Raw genomic sequence first — 15,663 nt, 5'->3', positions numbered from 1 at the left:
TCAAGATCAAAAAATTAAAAAAAAAAACTTACAGAATATTTAATTCACTCATAATTATTTATTAGTTTTTCTTAGAATCGCCCACTAATGATAAAATATATCAATTTTAAATTTTGCTGATTGTCTACTGACTTGACTAGTGATGATAGTGACTTAAAACGTATTAGACAGTATAGCAATAACACAGTGAACATTGCAGAATTCAGAGTAGAATGCCCTAAATCCAGGTGTGCAGGTGCGTAATTTTTTTTAGCACTTGTCGCCAGTCGTAACAGACAAAAAGTTTTTGTTTTTGATAGGTATTTTGGGTATTTTAAATACTTCGAGTATTTTAAATATTTAAGCGTATTTAAATTACTTTTAGAAGATGTTAAATACTTTTTTAAAATACAAAATATAAAATATTTTATTAAAGTATTTGAAATACAAAATATGTTTGGGGATATAATAAAAATATTTTGATTACAAAATACAAAATACTATTTTATATTTAAAATACTATTTAGTATTTTTTTGACAAAATACTGTGCAAACAATAAATTATAAAAAAACAAGTGATCAACTACAGAAAAAGTAACAGAAAGTATTTAAAATAATAACGGAGATGTAGATGTATTTAGTTAACTGAAGTAAGTTAAAACAAAGATTATAATAAATGTTGGACATTTATTATAATCTTCAGCGTTAATGTAATTACGTCCTTCAGCATTAATACACAATGTTAGTCTTCTCGTGTTGTCGTTAGTTCGACATTACAGGCTCTTAATTAAACGTCACGATCTAAAGCCGCCGTAGCTGCATAAATTTTATTATACAAATCTGCCATGTCTTGTATGTACACAACATTGCATACTGAAGTCGACATGTCTCGACAAGTAAATATTGGGAAAAAGTTAATATTACAAAAATTACTCAACATTTAAGGAGGTTTATCTGATTTGGAATTGACGAACAAATATTCATAAAAAAATTAATATAAGCTTATTAATATGAAGAAAATCCTTAAAAAAAATTATGACTAGTTTGGATACCTAAGAGACGAGATATTAATAAAATAATTTTCACGATTTAGTACAGAGTCTTATGAGAATGCAGATTTTTTTGGTCTTTCCACTTAGAATGCGCAACAATTGACGAACAGTTTCCACAGCAACTTGTGTAAATAGGCCACCGATATCTAAGGAACCGTATGACAGCTCGTAGAAATCGATTAGGTACTTGTAAGATACATAATTTATAATAATTCTTCTTCAAACTCCTGTCGTTGACTAACTTATCCTCCATATGCGTGATAGCGGCAACGCCGCGGTCTCGACGTAGCGTATTATTTGAAATTCGCAGGTGTCCAAACAAACAGAATGACGAACGGGAGCGAGCGAACACCAAGCCGAGCGCACCAGCCAAGTGCAACGTTGCCAAATCTAAAGACTTACTACTTCGGTCACTAGCGAATCTACAGAAACTTTCCCTCCTTAACAATCTTTCAGATGGACTGCATTTCGACGTTCCAGTAATAAAAAAAGTATCGCCACGCCGTCTATACAGAAAGATTTGAACTAACAATTCTAACTGCAGTTTAAAGCTATTCGAGGGACCTAACAACCCCAGTATCCAGAACTAAAATAAATTTCTTCATCTCGGAGATATTGGTAGCGGGAGTGTTAAATGGCACACCCTGTATATATCGGGTTAGATCTATTTAATGGTATACCACAGAGATACCGTAAACTACTGGAAATACAGGATGGCCTAAATTGCGCATTATTTTAATTTTAATTCAATCAGATCTGAAATGTTATAAATAGTTTTGCAAAAAATAAAAAAAAACTTTTATAGATATAAAAACACAATTACATTTGCACTCTAATTTATCTTTAATTATGAAATCCAAATCATCAACATACAATATTAATAAAATAGGAAGGAACTCCCATATTACATATTTCAAATGGTTCCAACAATTGTCACGTAATTTATTTATTGAGGTAATCTTTCTAATCAAAATATTAGTCTCATACAAATTTTAAAATTATGAAGTCATTGTTTGTTATTCTGCTGTTTATTTTTATTATTATTATTACTTAATTTTATAAACAAATAGTCACACATATATCTCATTTAATATTTCTATATTTTGAAACGTAATCATTCTTTGTTTCGATACGCACAATCTGTGTATATCGAGAATTGTAAGTACTTTCCATCATGATTAATTTTTATTACACGTCTTACATTATTAAGATTAGCTTTATTAGTGTTATTTTTATATATCTACCTTAAATTAACAATTTTCAAAGAAGAAATTTTAGTTTAATTGAGAGAATTTGAAAAGATCGAAAATGTGGTTAAAAAATATGCATGAACATTTCGGAATATTTTGAAATATTTTAAAACGTTTTGTGGAATTTAATAAAAGTAACTTTTTTCTTTCCAGGATACAAATTTGCTTTATTAGAAGTGAAAATTGTCTTAGCTGGTATTTTAAAGAGGTTCCAAATCAGTATTGTTCCTGGCCATGAAAATTTGGATTTAGTTTATAGGGCAACTTTACGAGCATCTGGTGGAGTGTGGCTACATCTGACTCGCAGAAAATAGAATTTGTGTTGTATCAAAATAGTAAAAGTTCGTATCTGTAAATGTACTTATATTTAATAACAACAATAATAATAATGGTACTTCTATTCCTTTCCATTTATAAACGAAAAACCAAAAAAAAAAAAATTTACGGATGTAATTGTTGGGATAACGAGACATTTTTAAATTTCTTTAGATACAGCGGCCCGTATCAACGAATGAGATTAGATATACAGAGTGTTAGAAGTTTGACTGCCTTAATTTTAATAGACGATAGAATACATTAAAATAAACAAAAAAATCTTATATGACATGGGTCCTATACTCAACCATTTCCGAGAAAAAATTATCAAAATCTCCAACTTCATGTACAAAACTTCTATTAATTAAGAAATATTGACATAACTGCGTGCATAAAACTTCTTTATGTTTAATCCTAAAAAATAATTAACGTTATAATAAATTTAAAATTCGATAAAATTCATATCGAGCAATGTGACGCTCAAGGGGTAATTTTAGATGAAAAAACTGTGGAGTGCTATTAAATTAGAGGGTGGAAATTGGAGATAGGGGTGAAAATGCACCCCTTTCAGTTTTTTAATTGTAGCTCGAAAATGAACCAAAATTTCGCTATAGTTCATAGGAAAAATTATTTAGAGAATTGAATTTCCCATAGAAATGGTTTACTTAAAAAATTTAAAAGGAAAATTTTATGTAAAAAGTCGTTAATAAACAAGTTGAAAAACAGTAGAAAATTTCAATTTTTTCATTTTTTTTACTTTTTGCCTCTAGTTTCTTTTGAGTAAAGATATGTATAGGCATTGTTTCATAAAAAAAGTAGATAAAAATTCCTTCAAAATAAGAGGTTTTAAAGTATTTTTGGATGAAAATTGACTGAGGAAAAATTTTGTAGAGAATTGAGTTTCCCATCAAAATGGCTTATTTACAAAATTAAAAAAAAAAACATTTTATGCAAAAAATCGTTAATAAACAATTTTAAAAAATGCAAAAAATTAGATTTTTTGATTTTTTTCTACTTTTCGCACTATAATTTTTTTAGTAGAAGTAGGCAAAGAAAATTGCTGTACAAAAAAACTAGATGAGACTAATATTGACTGAGTTATAACCGGTCAAACTTAAATATTTTTTAGATTTTCGTCTTTTTAAAATAATAATGATTATAATTCTTATTATTTATAGGTACAACAAACTGGTTCTTTACTTAATAAAAAATTATTTCAAACGTTTTATTTGTTAATAATAAATAAAGATTTTCACAACTTAGTCAAAAAAGTAAAAAAAATCAAAAAGTTATTTTGTTTTTTTAAAATTGTTTATTAAAGATTTTTTGAATAAAATTTTTCTTTTAAAATTTTTAAATAAGCCATTTCGGCAGGAAATTCAATTCTCTACAAAATTTTTCCTATGAACTATACTTACTGAAATTTTGCTTCGTTTCCGTGCTATATTTAAAAAATTAAAGTGCATTTTCACCCCTATCTTCAATTTCAAACCTCTAATTTAATAGCACCCCGCGGTTTTTTCATTTTTAATGACCCTTCGAACAAGTCCTGTGATGAAAATCCTTGAACGTCTTCCTTCCTTTTTTGCAAAAAATGAGGATTAAAACGTATAAGGGCAAATGCGACGAAAATCGAAAAATTGGCTAATTGTAAGTTTGAGCGGTCATATATCTGTCAATTTTCATCCCAAAAATACTTTACAACCTCTTATTTCGAAGGAAATTTTATCTACTTTTTTATGAAGCAATGTCTATTCGCTGTGAGCAAGTAGGTAGAGGGGATAGTCAAACATTTGCGAGCGCTAGTAGCGTCAACTTAGTGAACTTAGGTCGGAAATTTAAAAATCTTCTGCATAAGGATATTTTTAAATGGGACACACAAGTTGTATCAAAGATTATAAAATTACAATTACGGTTACAATAGCGACTGTGTATTTTACAAATTCCCTAAAGCTACTCAAAAACTGGGTCAACGACAAAAATGGATTGATGCAATTAGAAAAAAGTAAGTAAATATAACTTTCAATTTTAAAATAGACATTGATTGAAAATGTAAGTTGTGATATGTGAATCAAAATTAATCTTTAAAATCTATCTAAATAATAATTAAAATTTTATGTTGTAGGTAGAGCATTTAATCATGGGGCCAGGATGGTTACCTAAAAAAAGTCATGTAATTTGTAGTAGTCATTTGATCACAGTTTGATTGAAATACTCATTTTTCCAAAACTAGAAAAATAAATAAATAAATAAAAAACATTGCTATTCAGACCATATTTTTAATCATTTCTTTATTTATTGCAAGTATAATTAAATTTTGGAGGGAAAATTCTCCTATTCTAATAATCGCAGTCAACATAATCACAAAATGAAGTGCAAAATCTTAAAAATAACACAGCCCCACAAAATAAAAAAAGTATCCGATCTGGTATTCAGACCCATGTGTTTCCATGTATTTTTTTCCGCTGAATCCAAATCTGCCTTCAGATTTGGCCCAACGGGTCTGATTTTTCGGGAAAATTCAAAAAAACAGGTCAAAATTCACAAAAAACGTACCTAATTTACGATCGATGAAAGTTATAAAAAATCAAATTATTCTACCAGCTCACTAGACGTATGATTGTTCACTCTTTTAATTCCAATTTATCATCATAGTGTCAGACAAGCTGGTCCAATTTCATTCAAAAACAGAAAATAGATTAAAAACGCCATTTTCATGGCATAATTGTTGTTGCAGAGTTCTGGATCTATCTTTTATCCACCCACCCATTTATGAATTCATACATTTTCACGAAACCAATCCAGATGTGAATGAAAGTAGTGCAACTTATAGTTCATCAAACATCCTAGATATTGAAGGCTTTTATCATTTTTTATACAATTTCTTCGTATTTAGGACTCTTCTTGTTTCCAGCAAAAATAAGAATGATTTGTAGATATTGTTTTCTTTTGTTTAGAAAGTAGAGTATTCTACAAGTTTTATTGCACTCTCAATCTTCTAGGCTGTTATCTCATCTCTCAGTACAAAAAGTAGATCGATAGATGGGTGGATGGGTGGGTTTTATAGGTGGTACAGGTGGATGAATAAATATGCATATTCATGCATGAATGACTGGATAGAAAGATGTATAAATTCATAAATGGGTGGGTGGATAAAAAGATGGATTCAGAGCTCTGTAACACGAATTATGCCATGAAAATGGCGTTTTTAATCTATTTTCTGTTTTTGAATGAAATTGGACCAGCTTGTCTGACTCTATGATGATAAATTGGAATTAAAAGAGTGAAAATTATACGACTAGTGAGCTGGTAGAATAATATGATTTTTTTATAACTTTCGTCTATCGTAAATTACGTTTTTTGTGAATTTTGACCTGTTTTTTAAATTTTCCCGAAAACTCAGACCCGTTGGGCCAAATATGAAGGCAGATTCGGATTCAGCGGAAAAAAATACATGGTTCTGAATACCAGATCCGATACTTTTTTTTATTTTGTGGGGCTGTGTAATAATTATAATGAATAAAATTGTTTACTTACTGATATTAATCATAGATTACGATCTAATAACTTCTTTGTTACGTTAATTAAATAAAAAGTATTAAATATCATTTGTATTTGGCATATACACTTTCAGTCACTAAATTTCCGAGAGAAGTTGTAGATATAAAACCGCTAGGTGGCGATACCAGCGAAGCTCACAGCGAATACATATCTTTACTCAAAAAAAATTAGAGGCAAAAACGTAAAAAAAAATAAAAAAATCGAATTTTTTGCTTTTTTCTAAATTGTTTATTAACGATGTTTTGTATAAAATTTTCCCCATGAACTATAGCGAAATTTTGCTTCTCTTTCGAGCTACAATTAAAAAACTAAAAGGGGTGCATTTTCACCCCTATCTCCAATTTCCACCCTCTAATTCAATAGCACTCCGCGGTTTTTTCATCTAAAATGACCCTTTGAACGATTCATGCAATAAAATTGCTTGAACGTCATAGTTCCCTTTAACCCTGTTCTTTGGATATAATCAATAGCCTATACGTACTAACTAGCAATATGCAATTCAGTTGGAATCTGGAATTTGACCGTGACTGACTGTTTTTTGCGTACCACTATTTCCTTTTCTTGAGGTATTTTCTAGCGACAGCGCGAAAATTGGATGCGAAGATGTCGATCCAAAATTGTGGTGGACATTTTGAGCATATGTTGTAGTTTGTTTTGTACTTGTTCGTGTAAAAATAACTGAATTTTGCTTTTTGGTAAGTACCTAAATTATTTTTAATACGTATAATTATTTGGACGACGTGAATCTTTGGATACTTTAATTTAGGTACACATTTTTCAAATTTATAATTTGACTAAAAGTTAAGTTCCTATTTTAAGAGATTCATAATTACTAAAATTCGAACTAAATTCATACGTTTTATTTTATTTATTTGGAAACTGGAAAACAATCGTCTTGACTAAATGTTTTACAATAAGTTGTTTACATTTTTTCCATAGGACAAGTCTGCCGCGTGCACACGTTTTATGCACCAGCTGTGTAGCGTTAGGTTAAACGCAGTTGTCACGTTGTTATGAAATTCCCCAATACTAATACTCGTTGTCTTTTGAAAACTGTTAATCTTACGCCCATGCAATATACAACTTTTTTGTTCATTTATAATTACTATATTTCTCATGCTGAAATAATGGCAGTCAAACTTCTTACACCCTGTATACTCCCAACGAACTAAATAATTCATAAAACGCTATTTTTGAAACAGTATTTCTAAAAAAAAGAAAAATATGCAATAAAAACTCCAATGTAACAATAAATAATATTTATTATGAGGTTGTTTAACATACACAAAATTGGAGGGTACAACAGATCTGCATAACACAAAAATAAAACTTTAAGAGAGCTAAAACTATGAAAATATATATAATTTTAAGGCACTAGACCGGTATATAGATAAAATATAATATGTACACAATATTTTACAATACACAAATTCAAGTATTAACAGTAATTTTTAAGTTTTAGGTGAATTCCAAAACGCCGCTGCCTTTTGAAAGCTTTCACTTTTTGGTTTATCCTTCTTATTTACAATTGGCGACTTGGGCTTGGGATAACTAGTCTTGCTGTGGTTAAATTTGGGCGTCAATTTGGGGGAGTTAGCGGGGCTTTTCAGCGCCTGCTTCGCCATGTAAAATTCGTTGCACTGTTCCTTTGCGATAACGGCTTGAGTTTTGCGCAACAAAGAGGGCGAAGGACATCTATATCTAACAGTAGTAGGGGCGGAAGACAACACGTTGCCATTAGAGGTTTTACTCGTGTTTGACAATTTTTCCACAATTTTATCTACTTTGGATTGTTGTTGGCTTGAGTGTTTGGTAACTATTTGACCGCATATTTTTATCTTGGTAACGTCTTTAAGTGGTTCAGAATTTTGGTCGTCGTGGAATTTATTAAATACGGTTTTAGGTTTCAATAGATTTTCCTCAATTTTGGGAATGTCGTTAGTTGGTGGTTTTTCGGCAACGTCAGGTGATAAGTCGAATTTTTTTATTGTACCAGCGACAGTGCGGGATGTGTAGATAGGCAGCCGTTTCAGGCTACTTGCCGCACTTGGTGATTTAGCTGAAACACAGAAAAAACTATTTATTATACTTTTATATTTGTCATTATGCGTATCAATTGTATTTTAGGTGTACAATTTTATAACAATCATGCTAATTCAGACATTTTATTTTATCCACGTTGTTGGCGACACAATAAGTTTGCGGTTTTGATTCACGCAGAGATTTGGAAAGAATGCAATTGGACAGAAGCCAAAAGAAATAAGCTTAGGCGCAGTGATTTAGAATAGCGGCTATCAGCGTCAAGTGCAACATTTCATCTTTAAAATCTATTTGCCTACGAAATATCGTTTCTTTGACAACAACTCAAATTCGTTGTAATACCCATGTGTTAAAATATATCCACCATCAGTCAAAGTAAGAATTTGTTTCCAAATTACTCCATATTGAGATCAACACTTAGTACAAAGGAAAACATTGTATCTCAAAATATTTGAAATTACGTGTTTTACTGAAACGTCAAGGTACACAACTATAAACTAAAGAAGTCAAAAGTTTTGTCAAATAAACAACTTGAACAGTTTTATACTCAAGCACCTTAAGGAATAAGGTACATTTATATGTGAAAACATTAGTTTTCCCTTTTTAGGATGACTTAATATTTGGTGTTGTTGGTGCATGTCGTCGTGATGAACTGTTTCAATTAAATTTGAATGATATCGGTGATTTCGGATCAAAGCATTTGATTAAAATACCAGAAAAAAACAAACGAAACTTATATGCCACTGTATAGAAAATATCTTGTATGTAGCCCAGAAAATTTTGAAAGTTACCGCTTTTTCTTTAAGTATTCAAATAGGAAAGGTTGCAGGCAAGTAGTAGAAATACATCAGTGTGGTAGAATGCCTCAAAATATCGCAAAATTCTTAAATTTGCCAAATGCAGATAAATACACAAGATATTGTTACCGACGATTATCTGCGACCATTTTGGTTAATTAATTTAAAGAAATATGGGGTATGAAAACCTGCAAACGTTGTCAAAGGATATACAGGGTGAGTCAGTTTTTTGTAGTAGGATTTTAACAGTTGATAGAGAATCATTTTTAATAAGAAAAGTTCCTATAAACGTAGGTCTTAGAACGCTTCGTTTGTGAGATATAGGGTGTTAAAAACAAAATTTTTTTAAGAATATTTCTTAATATCTCTAAAAGACCAACATATATTGAACTGAAATTTGGTATTAATAACACATTAGTTATGGTGAATAAAACAACTATATCTGTTGTCCATTTCACACACCAGTGACGTGCCTGAGGTGGGTTAATGCCCCCTTTAAAAAAATAATTCGTACGCCCGTAGATTTTTCTGGAAAATAACATCATTTCTAAATTTTTTAATCAATTCTGAACAAAACAGCTCTCTTTCAATTTTTTATAAAATGAACGGTTTTTGGTTAAATTCATTTGGCATGAAACTGTTCCAACGATATTGGTAATACATTTGTAATAAGAAAAATATGATGTACCCTGTATATCAACAAAAACGTTTAAATGTCATAACGTTGACATAAGAACGCAAACATTGTGTAACGTGTGTGTCAATTAGTTCTTTTTTTAAGTTGTGTTTGTTTTTTCATATCAAATTTCAGTTTAATATCTGTTGGTCTTTTAGAGATATTAAGAAAAATTCATAAAAATGTTTGTTTTCTACACCCTATATCTCACAAACGAAGCGTTTTAAGACCTATGTTTATAGGAACTTTTCTTATTAAAAAATGATTTTCTATCAACTGTTATTATTATTTCAATCGTTTTTGTTGATTTTCAGTCCACATTATATTTTTCTTATTAGTTCACAAATGTATTAGGTACCAATATCGTTGGAACAGTTTCATGCCAAATGAATTTAACCAAAAACCGTTCATTTTATAAAAAATTGAGAGTTCTGTTTTGTTCAGAATTGATTATAAAATTTAGAAATGATGTTATTTTCCAGAAAAATTCACGGGCGTACGAATTATTTTTTTTTTAAAGGGGGCAATAACCCACCTCGGACACGTCACTGGTGGGTGAAATGATTAACAAATATCTTTATTTTATTCACCATAACTAATATGTTATTAATACCAAATTCCACTTCAATATATGTTGGACTTTTTAGGGATATTAAGAAAAATTCTTAAAAAAAGTTTGTTTTCAACACCCTATATCTCACAAACGAAGCGTTCTAAGACCTACGTTTATAGGAACTTTTCTTATTAAAAAATGAATCTCTAGCAACTGTTAAAATCCTACCACAAAAAACTGACTCATCCTGTATAGAGGATTTTTTTACAAATAAACTAGACATAGCAGATAATATATTCAGAAGGAGGTGGGGTTAGAGACGAAGAGCAATTTGCTAATAGTAATAATATTGTTGAAGATGAAATAATTAACAGCAATAATGTCGCCAACTTTTCAATCATGTTTAATAGTTGTACAAGCTGCAATAAAATTAAACCTTGGATATTATAATCAGTATATTCCAAGTTAAAAAGTACACTGAATGCCAAAAAAAAATGTAAATATCAGAAAATTTCCAAAACTAATAGGTACCATATTTGAAAAGCAAATCAGTTGGATACCATCCGAAAAAGTCCAGAATCCTAACGAAAGAGGAAATTGAGAGACACACCAAATGAAAATACAGGGTCGGAAAGTCCCCATGGTTCATCGGCCGTTACGTGAGAGCGATAAAGTAAGTCATAGAAATCCGTGCGATAGAGAAAGATGGCTATAATGAAGGTGTCTAATAGTCACCGCCCATTTCGCCTTTCCACAAATAAAAAGTGGATCTTATTACGGTATTACGGTAGCGGAGACATATAGAATATTCTATACAATATAAAATTTCAATCGTAAATAAATTGTTACCATCTTCAGATGAAGCCACGAAACTTGCCACATAAATTTAACTCACTGCAATATCGGCACATTCAATTTATGTGTAATGCAAAATAAAATGTAATCGTGCTGTTTATAATAGTTGCTGTTTTGTATTGAAATGTACTATTACTTAAAACGTATATTGTTCAATTATTAAAATCATAAATAAGTTTCTAAATAATGAATTATTTTGGCATCTGTTTTATGTTCTAGAACGAAAAAGACTTTGGCGTTCTAGAACATAAAAATATTTTACAGCTAGGTGACAAAAAAAAACTCACTTTGTCAAGTGAAAATTTCACGAAAATGTCGACTTTTGATGATAAAGTAACTTTCTCGTACTGTTTGCTGATGGTTGCTTAGCAATGAAATAAATTACTAAATTAATTAATGTCATCGTTTTGAGAGTACTAGGATTTGTTTATTTGTTATAAGGTAACAACAATAAAGCTGTTTTAATCATCTCAAAAAAAAACACTAAAAGTAAATATTAGCAAAACGTACTCACATTTTACAGGTCCATTACCGTTAAAAGTTTCAATCTTGTTGCTTAGTTTCAAGCTCAAAGCAGAGTGCTTAGTTTCCTCGTCGCCAATTATCAAAGGCTTCTTGTCTTCCTGTATAATTTTTGCATTTTCATTTTTACATGAATCGAAGGGACTAGCGCTACGATTCCTCTCGTTGTTTTTAATTAACCTATTGTTCAGCACAAGCGTAGTGGAGGAGCTAAATCTCTTGTCGTCGGTGTTGTACTCAACTTCCTCATTTATGCAAAACTTTTTACCCAGCAAAGGGGTCGAGGTACAACTACTCGAAGTAATATGAGAAGAACAATCGCTGATTCCACTGTCGCTTCTCTCGCTGCAGGCTCTCGTTCTGACAATTTTCACGTTATCGCTGCTTGATTTAAGCAAGATCTTTGGCTGAGATTCATTACTGATTTCGTCATTTTGATCCATTGTGGGTTCTTCTATTTTTACAATATCCGCACCGGTTTTTTCGTCGGATGCTACGTCAATATCAATTTTAGTAAAGCCGTTAGTAATCTCGCAAGTGTCGTTAGTGTCGTTAGCAGCCGTCGCCGACTCCTCTTCGTTCAAGCTGGACATCTTGGGCACCAAATTGCCTGAGAGAGAAGGGCGGGGTGTATTTGGATTGGAGTTAGAGGAATTCCGTCGGCTTGCTGAAAGCGTCGCCATTCTTCCAAGGGCGCGTATAGCATTACCTGTTTTCTAAGAAAAACAAACAGAACACTCATGCAAACACTGTAAAAAACAAACGGCATGCTAGGGGGGACTGAAGTGACACCTACCTGCCATTTACGTCGAATTATGAATTTCTTTAGTTTGTCCGTGGAGAGGACGACGGTTTCCTGGTGAGTTTCGGGGTCTAACCAGACGTGCTTGAGGCACTGTTCGGCTGACATACGATCTCTAAAGGAAAAAAAAGTGAAATATCGGTTTACAATTCAGGTAATTATTTAGAAGATAATAATTATGGGAATTGTTTGTACAAGTACGGAGCCTTCATAAATGATTACAATCCTCGTGACCAGTAATTTCGTTTGAAACAGTAATTTTATTTTCTCCACGTTGGCAATTAAATTTCGGTAAAATTAAAACAATATGATCAAGATCACATTAAAACAACATTCTTACATGGGCTGGCGATTGATGTAATCTTTTAAGAGATTTTTTCCAACTAATCAGCGATCGCATTATCTCAAGTGTAAGTGTAACAGTTTGTTATTGTTCATTGTAAACGAACCATTAATATCGGCGACGCCAAGTTTTAGGAAGAAAAACATTTTCTTATAGCCACAAAAAATACAGGGTGTCTCAGTTTTAATCTATGAGACTTCGGGAGCAGATAGTTCAACGAAAAATAATGGTACTTGCCCATATAAACTTATTTGGAAATCTAATCCTTTTCGAGATGCAGGGCGTTAATAGAAAAAAAAAGATATTAATTTACTGCAAATATCTTTTGAAATAATAGATGTATCTGAGCTAAAGGTGTACGTTATATTGGGTTAAGTTTCCATAAAATACTAGTCCAAGCATTATAGAGAAATGCTTACAGAAATTGTTACCTGGACAAAAAAAATATGACCATATAGAAAATTAAATTTTAAATTGAGTTTCTTGTTCTTTAAACTTGTTCCAATATGGCGAACATGGTTAAAAAAAAAACGCAAAGTGGAAAAAAACGTTTTTTCTAAAATAACTAAAAAAATATAGCACGGATTGAAAAATTTTAAATGAAAAAGTTGTAGGTTTTAAAAAGATCTATCGACTGATTTTTTGAAAGTATCGATTGCTTTGTTACTTTTCGAGATATATCGAAAAAACCGTTAAAAATCTTCTCTTTTCTCTTCTTCTATAACTCGTTTACATTTACGTGCCCATATTTGCTATTTACTGCAAGCATAGCCCGCGGCAAGCCAAAAAAGTACATTTTTGAAAAATTTAAAAATATTAATTATTTTTCGAGATATATCGATTTTTTGAAAAAAAGGCGCTCTCGAAAATTGGCTAGATCTTCTCAGCGGATAGCCCTACAGTAACGATTTTCGGTTTATTTTCTTCGTAAAGAGTTATATTATCATGCTGTTAAAAAATGTTGACGATTTTATTAATTTTAAGGATCAAAAAATGACTGAAAAAGTTGCACTTTTTTTGGGTATGTTTTTTTCAAATAACTATTTCAATTTTTATTATTTTTTTGTACTTAATCTGGGGTAGCTAAACACGAATATTATAGCATTTTCGCCTTAGAAGCAAAATAGACCCGTAAATGTTTAGTTTTCTTTCTTTAAAAGTCATTTTCATAAAATAAAAATTGAAATAGTAATTTGAAAAAAACATATCCAAAAAAGTGCAACTTATTCAAAGTCATTTTTTGATCCTTAAAATTAATAAAATCGTCAACATTTTTTAACAGCATGATAATATAACTCTTTACGAAGAAAATAAACCGAAAATCGTTACTGTAGGGCTATCCGCTGAGAAGATCTAGCCAATTTTCGAGAGCGCCTTTTTTTCAAAAAATCGATATATCTCGAAAAATAATTAATATTTTTAAATTTTTCAAAAATATACTTTTTTGGCTTGCCGCGGGCTATGCTTGCAGTAAATAGCAAATATGGGCACGTAAATGTAAACGAGTTATAGAAGAACATAAAAGAGAAGATTTTTAACGGTTTTTTCGATATATCTCGAAAAGTAACAAAGCAATCGATACTTTCAATAAATCTGTCGATAGATGTTTTTAAAACCTACAACTTTCTCATTTAAAATTTTTCAAACCGTGCTATATTTTTTTAGTTATTTTAGAAAAAACGTTTTTTTCTACTTTGCGTTTTTTTTTAACCATGTTCGCCACATTGGATCGAGTTTAAAGAACTAGAAACTCAATTTAAAATTTAATTTTCTATACGGTCATATTTTTTTTTTTGTCCAAGAAATAATTTCTGCAAATTTAACATTAATCCGTGACAGAATGCTTGGACTATACTGTAATGACTTCGAGCGTCAAAAAATATTCATTAGATCAAAATTTATAAAGAGAAGAAGTTTATTTATGACATTTGAATTAAACATTTATAAACTGCGTTATTATTACCAGAATGTTTTGGCATCGCATCCTCTCATTCCTTATAACTGTCTAATAACCCACACGAAATCTGGAATCGGTAAGTTGAATCAGGCCCGGATCCAGAGGGGGTGGCGATGTGGCGATCGCCACCCCCAAAGCACAACAATTTTTAAAGATCTTCAATTTCTCCAAACGACAACAGGCAGTTAGTCGATATTAATGCAAGTAGAAGGATTCATTAGTGTCAAGCTCCTCTGAAAAAGTGCCACATTTTTCATTAGTTTATTGCTATTTTGCAATGCAAATTTTAAAAATTTTGGTTCGCCAATATGCTTACAACATTCAATAATGAACAAAAAATCTTTAGTTACTTTTTTTCGTCCGAGACTTCCTTTACGAATAATAAGCGATAATATCCGAAAAAACGGGCCATTTTTGAATTATTTTGCACTTTTCATTAATTTAAACAAACTTCCCATGGTTTTCAGCTTTCCGCAGGTCGATATTCCGAATGTACACATTTTCCCGGTTCGATTAAAAAAAAACAGGTTTACATCAAGCAACAGCCATTTCGGCTCGTTTTTTGGCTCCGCCGACTGGACTATTATGACTTTTAACGAAACGGAGACAGGTAGATAGAGCCAGTCAATAGATTGCCTGTCTGCCTGTTAGGATTTTCCGTACGCCTGTCTCAAAACGTTTATGGCGCAATAAATTTTTATGGCTTGAATGGGAAATTTCGTTATTTTTCTTTTACGTTTTTATTTTGAATCTCAAAACCCGGAATTTTTGGATTACGCGTTTTCTTGTCTCTTGGAGATACCTACCTACCTAGATAGCGTTCTTTTGTAAAATATCGATTTTTGTATCAATAAATATATGCATAATGTTTTTAGATTAAATATCTCTTGTCATTCAAAAATCCCCCCTCCCCCTTCCTAACCTACACCTTACGTCATCAAAAAAATAACAACAACAACAA

General features: G+C 31.1%; 2 protein-coding genes across 2 annotated transcripts in view; one reads left to right on the top strand and one right to left on the bottom strand.

Annotated features, from left to right (window-relative positions):
* LOC108911764 (probable cytochrome P450 4aa1) overlaps positions 1–2,691 on the top strand; it is a 39,105-nt gene extending 36,414 nt beyond the window's left edge. The window contains exon 10 of the mRNA XM_018716780.2: positions 2,435–2,691. Coding sequence (XP_018572296.1) covers positions 2,435–2,595 — 161 coding nt within the window. The 3' untranslated portion in view covers positions 2,596–2,691. The remainder of the gene's footprint in view (positions 1–2,434) is intronic.
* Positions 2,692–7,401: 4,710 nt separating this feature from the next.
* The window catches only part of LOC108911760 (titin), a 280,890-nt gene continuing 272,628 nt past the window's right edge, over positions 7,402–15,663 (bottom strand). Inside the window, exons 32-34 of the mRNA XM_018716773.1 lie at positions 12,397–12,517; positions 11,593–12,316; positions 7,402–8,216 (exon numbers count right to left, since the gene is read on the bottom strand). Coding sequence (XP_018572289.1) covers positions 7,609–8,216; positions 11,593–12,316; positions 12,397–12,517 — 1,453 coding nt within the window. The 3' untranslated portion in view covers positions 7,402–7,608. The remainder of the gene's footprint in view (positions 8,217–11,592; positions 12,317–12,396; positions 12,518–15,663) is intronic.

This window comes from Anoplophora glabripennis, unplaced genomic scaffold (assembly GCF_000390285.2).
Source record: "Anoplophora glabripennis isolate ALB-LARVAE unplaced genomic scaffold, Agla_2.0 scaffold423, whole genome shotgun sequence".
Taxonomy (NCBI): domain Eukaryota; kingdom Metazoa; phylum Arthropoda; class Insecta; order Coleoptera; family Cerambycidae; genus Anoplophora; species Anoplophora glabripennis.
This window is presented reverse-complemented; position numbering and strand designations above follow the sequence as displayed.